Source organism: Capra hircus, chromosome 15 (genome assembly GCF_001704415.2).
Source record: "Capra hircus breed San Clemente chromosome 15, ASM170441v1, whole genome shotgun sequence".
Classification (NCBI taxonomy): Eukaryota; Metazoa; Chordata; class Mammalia; order Artiodactyla; family Bovidae; genus Capra; species Capra hircus.
Window position 1 is genome coordinate 47442483 of NC_030822.1, and position 16837 is coordinate 47459319.

At 51.3% G+C, this 16837-nt stretch overlaps 1 protein-coding gene across 1 annotated transcript in view; it reads left to right on the forward strand.

Moving 5' to 3' along the window:
* Positions 1-16133, forward strand: part of OTOG (otogelin) — an 83966-nt gene extending 67833 nt beyond the window's left edge. Inside the window, exons 47-56 of the mRNA XM_018058989.1 lie at positions 474-575; positions 3641-3739; positions 4922-4962; positions 6410-6485; positions 6612-6790; positions 7513-7617; positions 7811-7930; positions 13069-13114; positions 15730-15809; positions 15933-16133. Coding sequence (XP_017914478.1) covers positions 474-575; positions 3641-3739; positions 4922-4962; positions 6410-6485; positions 6612-6790; positions 7513-7617; positions 7811-7930; positions 13069-13114; positions 15730-15809; positions 15933-16133 — 1049 coding nt within the window. The remainder of the gene's footprint in view (positions 1-473; positions 576-3640; positions 3740-4921; positions 4963-6409; positions 6486-6611; positions 6791-7512; positions 7618-7810; positions 7931-13068; positions 13115-15729; positions 15810-15932) is intronic.

The window sequence follows — 16837 nt, forward strand, 5'->3', positions numbered from 1 at the left end:
AGAGTTAGTTACTCAGTTGTATGTGACTCTTGGCGATCCCATGAAGTATGGCCCTCCAGGCTTCTCTGTCCACGGGATTTCCCAGGCAAGAATACTGGAGTGGGTTGCCCTTTCCTTCTCCAGGGGATCTTCCCAACCCGGGGACCAAACCCCAAGTCTTCCACATTGCAGGCAGATTCCTTACCATCTGAGCTACCAGGGAAGCCCGTAAGGAGAACAGGCAGTTAGTGCTCAAACTCGAATTCCTTGCTTGGGGCCTGCAATAACCACGGCACTTCCCTTCACCACAACTGGGTGTCAGCAGACTGGCTTCACTACGGGCAGGCGAGCAGACCCAAGTTTGGTTCGGTAATGCTATGAGTCTGGCTCCTGTCACACCTGTGGTTTAGGGGCTAACCACAACCACCTGCTCTGGGCCGCCCTTCCCAGCTCGGGGACTGCCTGTGACAGGGGTGGCCCGTCTCTCCCCTCAGCTTGTGGAGCCTGTCCGGATCCCATCCCTGAGTGTCAGGAAGGGGAGGCGCTCACCGTGGACAGGAACACCACGGAGCTCTGCTGTCCTCTGTACCAGTGCGGTGAGCCCTGCAGGACGTGGGGGCCAGGGCTGGAAGGGGCTCTGGGGACCATCACAAAGCCCTCACTCTGGGATCCATGGGCATTCAACAGGGGGCAGCAAGGAGCCCCCAAGTGGTGGGCTCTGGGGAAGCCATGGAAGGAGGCCCCACCTGAGGAAGCTGGGCTGAATGGTGAGGGTCTGGCTGTCGCATAGATGGCTCTGAGGCTTCCTAAAGAAGGTCCCTGTCCTCCTCCATGGAGGCCCCCAAGAGCCTGGGTTGAGGCACAAATGCTTAGGCCACTGCCACCCACCCAGCCTGGATTGACAGTCCTCATTCTCTGACCCAGGGCCCCTGCCTCAGGGTCTCTACCACTGTTACTGTAGTCCCTACACAAGGCTGCATTCTGAAGCCTTTGAAGCCCTGTTATTTTGCAATGATAAATCAAAGTGGGCCCTTTCTGATATTTTTACAAGACATAGCATCTGTATGTATATAGGATGTACCTTAACATATTACTGTATACAATTACAGTAACATATTACTGTATACAATTACAGTAACATTACTGTATACAATACCTAATAAGCATAGTCATAATACAGCCAGCATCATCGACCTTAAGCAAATCTATTGGATGAACATTAACAAAAGGGTTAAATTTAAATATGACTTAATTTACAAAAATTACTTTCCATACCAACTGTAGGAGAAATGTGAGGTGGACCACACCAACGCAATTTTCCTCCCTCCCTCCCAGGTATTCCATTGTCAATATCCTCCAATTCAGAGCATTGTAGGGGAGGGGTCTCTTCCAGGATACCCCAAGGGCAGCCCCAGTGGGATCATTTTCTAGAACCACCTTTGAAGCAATGCAGGTTCCCGTGGAGGAGAGTTCCCCCAAAGGCCCAGCTGTACCTGACCAATCAGCTGCACCTGGGCTCAGAGGCCACTTGTCACGAAGTGTTTACAAAGCTCATCCGAGCAGAGGGTCAGCATCTTTCCTCTCCTCCGTCCTCCTCAGCCTCTCTCCGCGTCTCTCCTTCTCAGCTTCCCTCTCGTGTTTCTCGGGAAGGACTCGAGTGATGTGGAGTGAGTACAGTGGCATGGAGTCAGTCAGTCACTGTGTTGAGTGCCAATCACTTCCTAGCTGCGTGGCCTGGGGCAATGTACAACTTCTCTGAGCCAAGGTTTCTTATTTGCAAAATGCTGATAAGAGCATGTGCCTCAAGGGGATATTGTGAAGATTAGAGATAATATACATGAAGTGTGTGCTAGGTACATACTACCTTAATATGATGGTGCTCGGCATATAGTGCGTGCTATCGCTTTAGCCGTTTCTGACTCTTTGCAACCCTGTGGACTATATGGCCCACCAGGCTCCTCTGTCCATGGGATTCTCCAGGCAAGAATACTGGAGTAGCTTGCCATGCCCTCCTCCAGGGGACCCTCCCGACCCAGGGATCGAACCCGTGTCTCTTCTGTCTCCTGCACTGGCAGATGAGTTCTGTACCACGAGCACCCTCAATAAACAGAGGCCACTGATATTACCTTGTCCCAGTCTTCACTACACTTTTCTTGCAAAAGCGCTTAGTCTGTAGAAAGCACTGAATCCAAGTAAAGACAAGAAAATGAAAACGCAATTTTCCTACCTCCCAGGTATTCCATTGTCAATATCCTCCAATTCAGTACATATTCTTCCAGATATTTTCCATGCCTTTATACAATATGAATGTGTTTTACCAAGTTGAGTTTATACCGTACATGCTCTTTTTAAGCCAGATTTTCAGTGAATGACCTTTACTTTTCTTGCTAATACATTTTCAAGTCCTATCACACCCAGTCTATGATTTGCCTAGTCTGTCCAATCCAGGATCCCAGCCAGACCCACACATGAACATTATGTCTCGTAAGTGTCTTTGAATCTAGTAAGTGCCCTTTCTTCCACGCGATGCTAAATTGTAGAGTTTGGGTTACGGTCCAGCAGGAAGTCCCACCCTCTGGATTTACCTGGCTGCCTCTTCTTGAAAGTTTTACATTGCTCCTCTGTCTTCTGTGCTTCCATAAACTGGAAATTAGAAGCAAGACTTCATGGATTCAGGCTAAAAATCTACACTATTCTTCAGCTTCGTCACACCAGGAGGTACATACTCTGTGGTTGCTGGCCCTGGATTAGGGTGACCTGTCCATCTTACATTTACAAATTTCCTCTTTCAAACAGAAAGTAACCTATCACTTAGACATTATACAAATGTCCTTCTCACGTTTTGCCTGTTAGGTTTTTGAAAATTGATTAATAACTTTCTTTTTTTGCCAGTGATCATTTTATTTTATTTTTATATAAATTTATTTATTTTAATTGGAGGTTAATTACTTTACAGTATTGTATTGGTTTTGCCATACATCAACATGAATGAAAATTGATTAATAATTCTTACCTGTGCCAATATTTTTTTTTAGTAGATACAATAAGTTTTACAGTCTTTCACCTTCTGCATTGTCCCTGGCACGTCCCCTCCCCACCAGAAAGTTGTGTCCAGGGATCCCCTCCTCCTTGTCTTGGTGTCTCAATGAACGGCTGGGGAATCCTAAACTAAGAGGGGACCTGCTGAAGAGTAGGACGGGGGGAAGTGTGAGCCCTGGAGTGTGTGTAGCATCTGCTGAAGCAGAGCAGACTGGGGCCGAGATGCTACCAGAGGAGGAAGTCTCCACAGCATGGGAGGAGGTGTGTTCTTCTTAGAGAGGAACTGTCCATCAGGAGAGCTTCCCTTGGTCCTTGACCACCCTTGGAGCACTAGTCTCAGGGTGACACAGAATCCCAAGAGGGAGGCCCAGCTGAACGAGCTGAAGCTTCTGACGTCGTCATGTTGCTAATACCTCCTGGAGCAGAGCTAGGGTGTCCTGACATGGATCTATGGGGAGACTTCAGGAGCCCATACTTCACCCCTGGACTCCAGAGGGTGCCTGAGGACGCTGAGGGGCCTCAGGGGGAGCCGGGAGGTAACCCCTCCTTAGCCAATGTGTTTCTGAGGACCCCAGCTCCAAGGTGTCTGTGTCTGACGCGTCCCCTGCCCCCTCCTGCACAGTGTGTGAGAGCTTCCGCTGCCCCCACGTGCAGTGCGGCATGGGCACGGCCCTGGTGGAGGTGTGGAGCCCGGAGCGCTGCTGCCCCTACAAGTCCTGTGGTAAGTCCCTGCACGGAGACGCCCCTCCCCAAAGGAGGAGACCCAGGCCCGGGGGTGGGGTGGGGGGGGCGGGCATGGCCCAGGCCCCTCCCCAAAGGCGGAGACCCAGGCCCGGAGAGGCGGGCGCGACCCAGGCCCCTCCCCAAAGGCGGAGACCCAGGGCCCCGGGGAGGCGGGCGCGGGGCCACTGCTGGCCACCTGGCTCAGGTGCTCCTCCTCCAGAGTCACCAGACGGAAGCCTTCAAGTGGACTTCCTCTTGGCTTCATCCGCTCCCTGAGTGCTGGACAGTTTTTTGTCTCCCCAGAATAAAGGGAGAAAATAAGCAACTTCCCTGTTGCAAAAAGGAGCTTTTTCACCTAAAAAAAAGTCTATTGCAGCCATCGGATAGTAATCATGATTTCGTTCAAATTCACCTGAAGTCCTTTTGGGAAGCAGGTGGAGAGTGGCAGTGATCAGTAATGAATACCAGTGAACTTTATATAAAAATGGTTTCAAAAGAGTTCAAAACTCTGTTTTGCATCCGGGTATTTTGCTTGTATTTACTAAAATGTAAACTTCATGAAGACAGGGATTTTAGTTTGTCTTATCCACGGATTTGTCCCCAAAGCACAGAAAAATCTCAGCGTATAGGTGCTTAAAACTATTTGATGCATGAGGGGGTGACTCCAAAGCGTGTTTCACAGCCACTGTGACCCTGACTTCTCCTCCCCCTGAAGCTAGAGCTGGTGGAGCCCTATGTCACAGGCAGCAGTGCCTCCAAAGTCAGCTCCTTCGCAGCTTAGAACTGGACCTGCTCATGGGCAAAGGTTCAGGGTAGAGCTCAGCCTGCTGAGTGTATACTTTGGGAAATACAAGTGATCAGAAATTCCACCCTTGCCATGTTCCTTCTTGAAGAGGCCCCACTCTGCTTTGCTCAGTGGGTTCTGAAGCGCTGGGAGGGATGAAGCCCAGATGATGGAAGGGAACCTGGGGTTGACCCATCCACCTGCTTATCCTCCCTGCACATTCAATTATGGGCCCGTCACACCCCACCTGCCCAACCAGGGGAGCTGCAGCCCCCATGTGGGGATGGAGGGAGGCTAGAAGAGAGACCGCACCTGTGGTGAGGAATCTGGGAGGCCCAGGGGGCTCCCGCCTGGACACCGCTGGTGAGGTGGGTCCTGGCCCCTCCTGTTTTTCAGAATGTGACTGTGACACAATCCCAGTGCCCCGGTGCCATCTGGTATGAAGACCCTGCCCCTCCCCACTCCCCCTGGTCCCTCCCCCACCTTTCTTTCCTCCCTTTCCCTTCTCCACTCCTTTCATCTGGTCAATGAGCCTTGAACTGCAAGTCAGCATTCTTGTATCAAGTTCTGCTCTCTGGGCATAGTACCCTCGCTTGTAAAGTGGGTCTGATCATAGTTCAGAGTTGTGGTGAGGATTCAGTACTACAAGGAAGACATTGATGGTGGTGGTGGTGGTGGCGGGGATGATGGTGGGGATGGTGGAGATGATGGTGATGCTCATGACAGTAGCTAATGTTTCAGTTCAGTTCAGTTCAGTCGCTCAGTCATGTCTGACTCTGCGACCCCATGGACTGCAGCACGCCAGGCTACCCTTTCCGTCACCAACTCCTGGAGCTTACTCAAACTCATGTCCATCGAGTCAGTGATGCCATCCAACCATCTCATCCTCTGTCATCCCCTTCTCCTCCCACCTTCAATCTTTTCCGGCATCAGGGTCTTTTCTAGTGAGTCAGTACTTCACATCAGTTGACCAAAGTATTGTAGCTTCAGCTTCAGCATCAGTCCTTCCAATGAATATTCAGGACTGATTTCCTATAGGATAGACTGGTTGGATCTCCTTGCAGTCCAAGGGTCTCTCAAGAGCCTTCTCCAACACCACAGTTCAAAAGCATCAATTCTTCGGTGCTCAGCTTTCTTTACAGTCCAACTCTCACATCTGTACATGACTACTGGAAAAACCATAGCTTTGACTAGACTTTATATACATTATCATATTAATTCTCATGATAACCCAAACGAGGTGGAGTCTATGATTATCTCAGTACAAAAAGGAAACTAAGGTTAATGCAATGTAGCTAGTAAATCTCAGAGCCAGGATTGAAACCCAGGAAATCTGGCTTCAGAAAACATACCCTTAACTATCAGGCTGCATGGCCACTAGGAAAAGTTGAAAATACTTTAAGAAATGGAAAGTTGTGTTTAAAGTTATATTGTTTACATGATTTTCTGGATCAGAAGTATTCCCTCCCTGCCACCCAGCCCTCATCTCTTCTCATGTTTTCCCTCATCCCAGCCTCTTCTCCTTTTAACTGGGTTAGGAGGAAGGAAAGTGTATGAGCAGAGCAGGGCTCTGGGCCACCAGCCATGCAGGGGCCCCACTGATATGGCCAGTGGATCCTCAGGATAACAGGAGAGGCCTGAGGCCCAGAAGAGGACATTGGGGAGCAACTCTTCAGCAGGGAGGAGCCACCTGGGCATCCTTATAAGAGGATGACTGAACTCACAGGGTGCCAAGGGCCCCCCTGGCCAACAGGCCTGCCAGACCCCTCCCTACCCACTGCAAGGAAACTACTGACAGAGAGAGGGCCCCAGGTGGCAGGCTGCTCCGGACGGTGGGGCTGGGCCTCCCCAGCCCTGGGGTGCTGACCTCCTCTGCCCATCCAGTGGGAGAAGTCCCAGCTGGACGAGGTGTTCATGCGCAGTGCGGAGAACGTGTGTGGCTGCGCCAAATATGAGTGCGGTGAGTGGGGAGGGGGAGGCCAGGGAGGTAGAGCAGGTTGGGCGACCCAGGGCTGGGCCAGCCAGCCTGGGGCTGGAAGGGGTGCTGGGCTCTTGCCGACTGTCACCACCCTGCTCGCCCATCCAGTGAAGGCCCCCGTGTGTCTGAGTCGCGAGCTGGGGGTGATGCAGCCGGGCCAGATGGTGGTGGAGCTCTCAGCAGACGGCGTGTGCCACACCTCCCGCTGCACTGACGTGCTCGACCCTCTGACCAGCTTCTACCAGATCAACACCACCTCCGTGCTGTGTGACGTCCACTGTGAGGCGGTAGGGGGAGGGGGCTGGGAGCCCGGGGAGCTGGGTGTCAGTGGGGCACTTCAAGCTCGCCCAAGCTCTTTGGACAAGTCTAGAGAATGGGCATGGTGGGAGACCTTCAAGACCCCCTGTGCAAAGTGCCGAGGCCAGAAGGGAATAGTAAGGGTGCAGGCCTGGCAAGGGTGGACATTTGACAGAGAAAATACACATTTATTAAGCACCTACGCGTGCCTGGCACGTTCCCTATCATCTTGGTTTGTGTCTTTGTGTTGCTACCATTTGTTGAGTGCTTGTATATGCCCAGGTACCTAGGACAGCAACTCGCTTCTAGTAAGGCCTGGATCGGTATTAGTCGAGTAAAAGATGATGAAATTATTCCCATTTGTCAGATGAGAAAACTGAAGTTTAGGGAGGTCCAGCTGTTTGTCAAAATTTCCCCAGGAACTGGGACCCAAATGAAAGTCTATCTGGAATGAATACTGGCACCCTTAATTAGCAGCAATGCTGTCTCTTGGTCCACTGGGGCTGGGTCAAGGAAGGGCTATAAGGGAGGTTCAGGGTACATAAGGACGGCCTTCCTACTTGACATTGAAAGAGGCTGGGAGTTTCCTTCTCAGCCATCTCCAGGGCCCCTCCTCTGGTTCCTGGGCCCTGGGACAAGCAGACAGTGGGAGTGCAGGAGGGTGGAGGTGGGCCCCGGGGCTGAGCCCATCGCGTCCCGCCCCGTCCTACAGAACCAGGAGTACGAGCACCCGAGGGACCTGGCAGCCTGCTGCGGCTCCTGCAGGAACGTGTCCTGCCTCTTCACCTTCCCCAACGGCACCACCTCCCTGTTCTTGGTATGCAGCCCTTAACTGCGCAACTGGGAAGGTGTCCCAGGCAGAGACACCTGGGACCAGCTCCCAGGACTGGGTCCACATGGGGTCCTGGGCAGTGCCAAGTTCTGGGCGGCACCTGTCCTCAGAGCTGTGCCCTGTTGGTTCACTCGGGCCATCGTCCCTAAGTCCCCATCACTCGCCTCTGTCCCCCCAGCCTGGGGCGTCCTGGATCGCAGACTGCACCCGCCTCCACTGCAGCAGCACTCCCCTGGGCGCCGTGCTCGTCCGCTCGCCTATCAGCTGCCCACCGCTCAACGAGACCGAGTGTGCCAAGGTCAGTGCAAGCCACCTCTCCCTATGGCACGGCTGGAGGCCAGGGGTACTGGCTGTCTTGGTGGTGGTGGCGGGTAGGGGCAGGGGTGTCTTTTGGTGTGGAGATGTATGGAAGGAGGGCTTCCCTGGAACCTGGACGTGTCCAGCCACCTTGACTCCACCCTATCTCCACATTTCTCCATGTATCTTTGCTCTGACCCCATCATACTGCATCCACACACATCACACGAGTGTGTCCAGGTGCATACAGACATATACTGTCACACATTCTCAGCACACTCACATACACACCAACATGGGCAGTCAGCCACTCACAGGCACCACACGCCACAGGGCCGTTAACACCTCATCAGGCCAGTGCACAGGCCACACACCAAGGCACACTTGCACACATGCATCACACAGATGTATTGTTCAGTCCGGCAGTGAGCTAATGGGTGTCCAGTACTAGCATGGAGAGCTGTCATTCTGTACACACCTAAAGGAAAAGGATTGCCTGGAGGGTTTAGGGCTATAGTTGAAGTATTAGAGTTCCTGACATTCGGTTCATTTCAGTCACTCAGTCGTGTCCGACTCTTTGCGACCCCATGGACTGCAGCACGCCAGGCTTCCCTGTCCATCCCGGAGCTTACTCAAACTCATGTCCATAGAGTCGGTGATGCCATCCAACCATCTCATCCTCTGTCATCCCCTTTTCCTTCTGCCTTCAATCTGTCCCAGCATCAGTGTCTTTTCCAATGAGTCAGTTCTTCACATCAGGTGGACAAAGTATTGGAGTCTCAGCTTCAACATCAGTCCTTCCAATGAATATTCAGGACCGATGTCTTATAGGATGGACTGGTAGGATCTCCTTGCAGTCCAAGGGACTCTCAAGAGTCTTCTCCAACACCACAGTTCAAAAGCATCAATTCTTCGGTGCTCAGCTTTCTTTATGGTCCAACTCTCACATCTATACATGACTACTGGAAAAACCATAGTTTTGTCTAGACAGATCTTTGTTGGCTAAGTAATGTCTCTGCTTTTTAATATGCTATCTAAGTCGGTCATAGCTTTTCTTCCAAGGAGCAAGCATCTTTTAATTTCATGACTGCAGTCACCATCTGCAGTGATTTTGGAGCCCCAGAAAATAGTCTCTCACTGTTTCCACTGTTTCCACATTTATTTGCCATGAAGTGATGGGACCAGATGCCATGATCTTAGTTTTCTGAATGTTGAGTTTTAAGCCAACTTTTTCATTCTCCTCTTTCATTGTCATCCAGAGGCTCTTTAGTTCTTCTTTGCTTTCTGCCATGAGGGTGGTGCCATCTGCATGTCTGAAGTTACTGATATTTCTCCCAGAAATCTTGATTCTACCTTGTGATTCATCCAGCCCAGCGTTTCTCATGATGTACTCTGCATATAAGTTAAATAAACTGGGTGACAATACACAGCTTTGACATACTCCTTTCTCAATTTGGAATCAGTCTGTTGTTCCATGTCCAGTTCTAACTGTTGCTTCCTGACCTGCATACAGATTTCTCAGGAAGCAGGTCAGGTGGTCTGGTATTCCCATCTCTTTCAGAATTTTCCACAGTATATTGTGATCCACACAGTCAAAGGCTTTGGCATAGTCAATAAAGCAGAAATAGATGTTTTTCTGGAACTCTCTTGCTTTTTCAGTGATCCAGTGGATGTTGGCAATTTGATCTCTGGTTCCTCTGCCTTTTCTAAATCCAGTTTGAACACCTGGAAGTTCTCGGTTCATGTACTGTTGAAGCCTGGCCTGGAGAATTTTGAGCATTACTTTGCTCGTGTGTGAGATGAGTGCAATTGTGTGGTAGTTTGAGCATTCTCTATCATTGCCTTTCTTTGGGTTTGGAACAAAAACTGACCTGTTCCAGTCCTGTGGCCACTGCTCAGTTTTCCAAATTTGCTGATGTATTGACTGCAGCACTTTAGCAGCAGCATCTTTTAGGATTTGAAATAGCTCTACTGGAATTCCATCACCTCCACTAGCTTTGTTCGTAGTGATGCTTCCTAAGGCCCAGTTGACTTTGCACTCCAGGATGTCTGGCTCTAGGTGAGTGATCACACCATTGTGCTTATCTGGGTCATGAAGATCTTTTTTGTACAGTTCTTCTGTTTATTCTTGCCACCTATTCTTAATATTTTCTGCTTCTGTTAGGTCCGTACCCTTTCTGTCCTTTATTGTGCACATCTTTGCATGAAATGTTCCCTTGGTATCTCTAATTTTCTTGAAAAGATCTCTAGTCTTTCCCATTTTTTTTTTTCTCTCTCTCTATTTCTTTGCACTGATCACTAAGGAAGTCTTTCGTATCTCTCCTTGCTATTTTTTGGAACTCTGCATTCAGATAGGTACATCTTTCCTTTTCTCCTCTGCCTTTAGCTACTCTTCTCAGCTATTTGTAAGGCCTCCTCAGACAGCCGTTTTGCCTTTTGGCCTTTTTTTTATCCTTGGGGATGGTCTTGATCGCTGCCTCCTGTACTATGTCACAAACCTCTGTCCATAGTTCTTCAGGCACCCTGTCTATCACATCTAGTCCCTTAAATCTATTTCTGTATAATTGTTAGGGATTTGACTTATGTCATACTTGAATGGTCTAGTGGTTTTCCCTACTTCAATTTAAGTCTGAATTTGGCGATAAGGAGTTCATGATCTGAGCCACAGTCAGCTCCCAGTCTTGTTTTTGCTGACTGTATAGAGCTTCTCCATCTTTGGCTGCAAAGAATATAATCAGTCTGATTTTGGTGTTGACCATCTGGTGAAATCCATGTATAGAGTCTTCTCTGGTATTGTTGGAAGAGGGTGTTTGCTATGAAAAGTGTGTTCTCTTGGCAAAACTCTATTAATAGCCTTTGCCCAGCTTCACTCGTTACTCCAAGGCCAAATTTGCCTGTTATTCCACCTATCTCTTGACTTCCTACTTTTGCATTCCAGTCCCCTATAATGAAAAGGACATCTTTTTCTGGGTGTTAGTTCTAGAAGGTCTTCCAGGTCTTCATAGAACCGTTCAACTTCAGCTTCTTCAGCATTACTGGTCAGGGCATAGACTTGGATTACTGTGATATTGAATGGTTTGCCTTGGAAATGAACAGATGTCATTCAGTCATTTTGAGATTGCATCCAAGTACTGCATTTCGGACTCTTTTGTAGACCATGATGGCTACTCCATTTCTTCTAAGGGATTCTTGCCCACAGTAGTAGATATAATGGCCATCTGAGTTAAATTCACCCATTCCAGTCCATTTTAGTTTGCTGACTCCTAGAATGTCGACGTTCACCCTTGCCACCTCTTGTTTGACCACTTCCAATTTGCCTTGATTCATGGAACTAAAATGGCAGCCCACTCCAGTGCTCTTTCCTGGAAAATCCCATGGACAGAGGAACCTGGTAGGTTATAGCCCACGCGGTCGCAAAGAGTCGGACACGACTGAGTGACTTCACTTTCTTTCACTTTTCATGGACCTAACGTTCCAGGTTCAGATGCAGTATTGCTCTTTACAGCATCGGACTTCACTCCCATCACCAGTCACATCCACAACTGGGTTTTGTTTTTGCTTTGGCTCCGTCTCTTCATTCTTTCTGGAGTTATTTCTCCACTGACCTCCAGTAGCATATTGGGCACCTACCAACCTGGGGAGTTCATTTTTCAGTGTCCTATCTTTTTGCTTTTTCATACTGTTCATGGGGTTCTCAAGGCAAGAATACTGAGGTGGTTTGCCATTCCCTTCTCCAGTGAACTACATTTTGTCAGAACTCTCCACCCTGACCCGTCCATCTTGGGTGGCCCTACATGGCATGGCTCGTAGTTTCATTGAGTTAGACAAGGCTGTGGTCCATGTGATCAGACTGGTTAGTTTTCTGTGACTTTGGTTTTCATTCTATCTGCCCTCTGATGGAGAAGGATAAGAGGCTTATGGAAGCTTCCTGATGGGAGAGACTGACTGAGGGGGAAACTGGGTCTTGTTCTGATGGGCAGGGCCATGCTCAGTAAATCTTTAATCCAGTTTTCTGTTGATGCCCAGGGCTGTGTTCCTTCCCTGTTGTTTGACCTGAAGCCAAGCTATAGTGGAGGTAATGAAGATAATGGGGACATCCCACAAGAGGTTCCATGCACGCACTGCTGCACTCAGTGCCCCTGATGTAGCCTGATGCAGGCCGCCGTCAACCCACGCCTCTGCCAGAGACTCCTGAACATTGACCTTAATATTGAGCTTTTAAAGATTTCTGGTCTCACCTAGAATACAGTTATACACATCCAATCATTCTTTCTCATTCATACAGACACATATGCAAAATCACACATAAATCACAAAAATCACACACATATACTGAGACCCACACTCACACACACATACTTATTTACAAAAAACTGTCTCATCCATTCTTTTACCCATTTCGCTGTAGAGGAGAAAGGCTATCAGGGACCATTGTCCCATTTTAGAGGTGGGAGAATGGGCTTCCCTGATAGGTCAGTGGTAAAGAATCCTCCTGCCAAGTAGGAGATGTGAGTTCGATCCCTGGGTTGGGAAGATCCCCTGGAGTAGGAAATGGCAACCCACTCCAATATTCTTGCCTGGAGAATCCTATGGACAGATATGGGCCACAGTCCATGGATTCGACTTAGTGACTGAGCAGAAGCACAAGCACGAGAGATGGCAAAACTAAGTCCAGAGGAAAGAGGTATCTTATCCAGGACTGAGAGAGAGCCCAGACCACTGCTCCACGTGGGCCAGTCCCTTCCCTCCTCCTTCCCTGACCCTCTGTGCAGGAAACACTAAGCAGGCTGACAGTGCTGGGGGCAGGGTACATAAGGAGAGCTACCGCCACACAGACAGGAGGCCCTGGCACCCTGCCCCATCTCTACCCAGCCTCCAGCCTCACTGGCGGCTAAGGCAGTCTTAGATCCAGTGTCCCAGCCAGTCAGGCTAGGCTTTGTGACTCTCAGTGATGGCCAGCCCAGGGGCCCTTCCCGCTCTGGCCTGGGCCTGCTGGACCACTGGAACTCCTGGAACTCCTGCCCTGAGCATCATGGGAGGAAACAAGTCAAGACTCTTGCAATCTTTGTGCCTCTTGCTGGCTTCTTGGCTCCTGGCCTGGATAGAGTCTGCCACCCACCTCTTCTCCTCTCCCTCTAGGTTGGGGGCTCAGTGGTACCTTCCTTGGAAGGATGCTGCAGGACATGTGAGTGAGCAAATGTAGGCTGTTGGGGGTGGGGAGGGGGCTCTGGTCGGGGGTACAGGGTATCATGTTGGGGCTCAGAGGGCCAGGTTCCTGGCCTGGCATCTCTGGTGATGGCTCTTTCTGGGGGAGTACATGAAGAGATAACACCCCCACCGTGGTGTTCACAGAGCTGATGTAAGGCTGCAGGTGGGCAGGGGTCATTCTCACATCCCTTTCCCAATAAAGGCCTCTGCTTCTTGTTGGACATGGGGGGCATTGGGATGTTGGATCCAGGAGGTCAGTAACTCCCCAGCTACTCTGCCTCCTCCGGGCATGCCATGACTTCCAGCCCAGATGCCCCCACGTGAATTCTCCCCTATGCTCCAGAGCCCTGTCTTGGAGGTGCCTCCTGGGTGGGCCTCAGGCGCACGGGCTCCCTGACCAGGTCTGAGTGAGAGCTCTGAGCATCTGTCCTCACCCTTACCCCAGGAACCCACAGCCCCAGCTGCATGTGTGTGCATGTTCCAATCAGCCTGAGGACCTTTGACCCCACGCCTCCCATCCCCCAGGGCCCTTGGCCCTCCCATGGAGGAATGTAGGATATGGGACCCTTTTATGTCCAACTCACGTATTCCAACGACACTGAGCTCAGTGCCTCATTGGCTGATCTCTGTTCCCTGAGATCACAACTCTGGTGTGATCCCTGTGCGTCTGTTTCCTGGCACAGCTCATGTTCTCTGAATGTCCCAGGTGGTCCATGTGACCTGTGACCCATGTCCCTCTCCCCAGGTTTCCCGGGGACCCTGCTTCCCGTGGTCCCCATTAGCCCCGCCTCTCCTCCACGTGTTATTGTCCACTGCTACCCAGGTACTCCTCTCAGAAGCCCATGGGACTGGAGGCATGTAGCTGCATTGCTATTTCCGACAATGTCCTTATTGCTAGGTAGCCCCAAGCCCTGCGGGTGGGGGAGGGGGGCATGGTGCCCCGGCTCCCTGCCTCTGGCAAAGGCCATAAGGCCCGCAGTGCATGCTGGGTAGCAGGCTGCACCCTGGGCTTGCATGGGGATGCTTCAGCAGTGCCCGCTCTCCTGGCACCGCATGCCCACCAAGGTCCAGTGGTCTGCTCCCGCTGGTCACTCAGCTGGTCTCAGTCCAGGACCCTGACGCCACGGCCAGGACAGCCCTTGGTTCTTGTGCTTCCTGGGAGCAGAGAAGGAGGAAAAAGTGAACTTAGCTCTGGCTAGGAGACCTCCAGCAGGTGTGGTCAGAAACCCACTGTGGTGAAGCCCAGATGCCGGAAGAGAGGATTCCACCCCATTTCCTGTGGGCACACTGGGGTCACAGAGGGAGTCTATGCATCTGGCAAATATTTGTTTAGCACCAATACACCAGGCCTTGTTCTAGACCCTGTAGATAGAGCAAAAATGACACAGTCTCATGGAGTTGACGTTTTAGTGGGAGAGTGAAAGAAAGTGTGAAAGTCACTTAGTCGTGTCCGACTTTGTGCGATCCCATGGACTATACAGTCCATGGGATTCTCCAGGCCAGAATACTGGAGTGGGTAGCCTCTCCCTTCTCCAGGGGATCTTCCCAACCAAGGGACTGAACCCAGGTCTCCTGCATTGCAGGCATATTCTTTTTACCTGCTGAACCACAAGGGAAGCCATATTGCTTAGTGGGAGAGACAGAATGGCAAGTAAAATTACTGTAAGATGGATGTAACTAGTTTTATGGAGGTTAAAATTTATGCACTTGGGGGTGGGCTTCATTAAGAAAAGGATCCCAAACTTACAAGAGTGAAGATTTACTTAGAATGAGAACTCATAACGAATTGTGGAAGGAGCCTGTGCAAAAGAAGACCCTAAAGCTTATGTGTCAAGAGCATCATTTCAAATCTGTCTCTCAGGATGGTGACAGTGCCCTGGGTAGAAATAGGGAAGGGAGGGATCAGGGAAGGAGGTTGGGTGGAGGGAGGATGCTGTCGTTTAAGAAGAGGATCAGGAAAGGCCTTAGTGAGGGAATATTTGAGCAGGTGAGGGTGTGCATGGGCCATGTGATTGGTTGTGGGAAGCATGGTCCAGGAAGAGGGTTTGTCATGGACCGTGATAAGCATGGTCCATGCTTATCAGTTTCTATCTCTGCGATGGCCGTGTGAGGTGGGCCTGTCTTGTTTGATAGCTATGGAAGCCGAGTGATCCTGCTATGTGCAAGCATTGACTGTGCTAGGGACTGGGGCTTCCATTCACTCCAGAAACTGCAAAATCTCAATGCCTAATCAAAAGCTCAGAGAGTGGAGAATACACACCCAGGGTCACCAATGGGTTAGAGACAGGCGTTGGGGCCTGGGTAGAGGGGCAGCTTGCTTTGTCCCCAGATCCTCCGCTCCCCTAGCCCAGAGCCCCCAGGCCATCGCAGGCATTCTTCTCTGTCTCACCATCTCCCCTGCCTTGCCGCCCCCAACTCCTTCCGGGGCACTGGGTCATGAGCTTTTCCTCTGATTGGGAGGGGCTGTAATGTGGGGCACTAACGCTGGTGGAGGGGCCCTCCAGCATGACACTAACCCCCCAAGTCTGGCCCAGCCTGCAGCCCCGGGAGCCCTCCTTAACCGTAGCTGCCTCACTCACCCTGTCCCCCCAGGTAAAGAGGACGGGCGCTCCTGCAAGAAGGTGACAATCCGCATGACCATCCGCAAGAATGAATGCAGGAGCAACACCCCCGTGCGTGGCCCTGGCGAGACGGTGGGGGTGGGGTGGGGTGGGGGCGAACCAAATACGGGAATGGAGGGAGCTTTGCGGGGAAGGAAGCCACACAGCCTGCCTCACTGGCCTGCCTGTCTCCAGGTGAACCTAGTGTCCTGTGACGGGAGGTGCCCGTCCGCCAGCATCTACAACTATAACATCAATACCTACGCCCGCTTCTGCAAGTGCTGCCGCGAGGTGGGCCTGCAGCGGCGCTCCGTACAGCTCTTCTGCGCCACCAATGCCACCTGGGTGCCCTACACCTTGCAGGAGCCCACCGACTGTGCCTGCCAGTGGTCCTGAGGCCTGGGGGCAGGGGCTGGCCGGACCACTGTCTGCTCTGGCTGGCCTAGTGTAGGGTGGGCCGGGGGGTGGGGGCACTGAAAGTATGGAGAGCTGGTGAGTGCTGAGGGTGGAATGGTGGGCAGAGCACAGAGAGCGACCAGAACCGGCCACACTGGCCCATCCTGCCTCTCCCTTCTGTGGGAGAGTGCCACAGCTTGGGGCTCAGGGAGTTCAACTCTGTCCCTGGCTTGAGGTCTGGGAAGGGCCCTCTGTCACTGGAGACTCTGGCTGCAGTGTTGGTGGAGGAGGAGACAGCTTTCCTGAGAAGCTGGGACCAAGGCTGTACCCAAGACCCAGCAGAGAGCCTGGATCTGATGACCCATCCTCCTCCTTGGCCCTCTGGACCACGGAAGAACCACAAACTCAGTAAAAGGAAAGAGGGCTTTAATTGCAACACCTGTATCTGTGCAGTGCTGTCCAGGAGGGCTTCCCAGAAGCAAAGCGGATGGGTTCCCAAGTCCATGTGCTCTCACCAGTATCTGTGAGGTCAGGTCCAGAGACTGGGGAGTGTGCTCAGTGACCTTCAAGTTTCCCATAGCTCAGAGAGGGGAGCCCTGGTATTCTGTCATTGATCTTGTAATTCAGGAAAGGATTTAGAAGAACAGGGCCATACTCAACTCCACTCTCACCCCTCAGAACCAGCCTCCCTGGCAAGTGGCTCT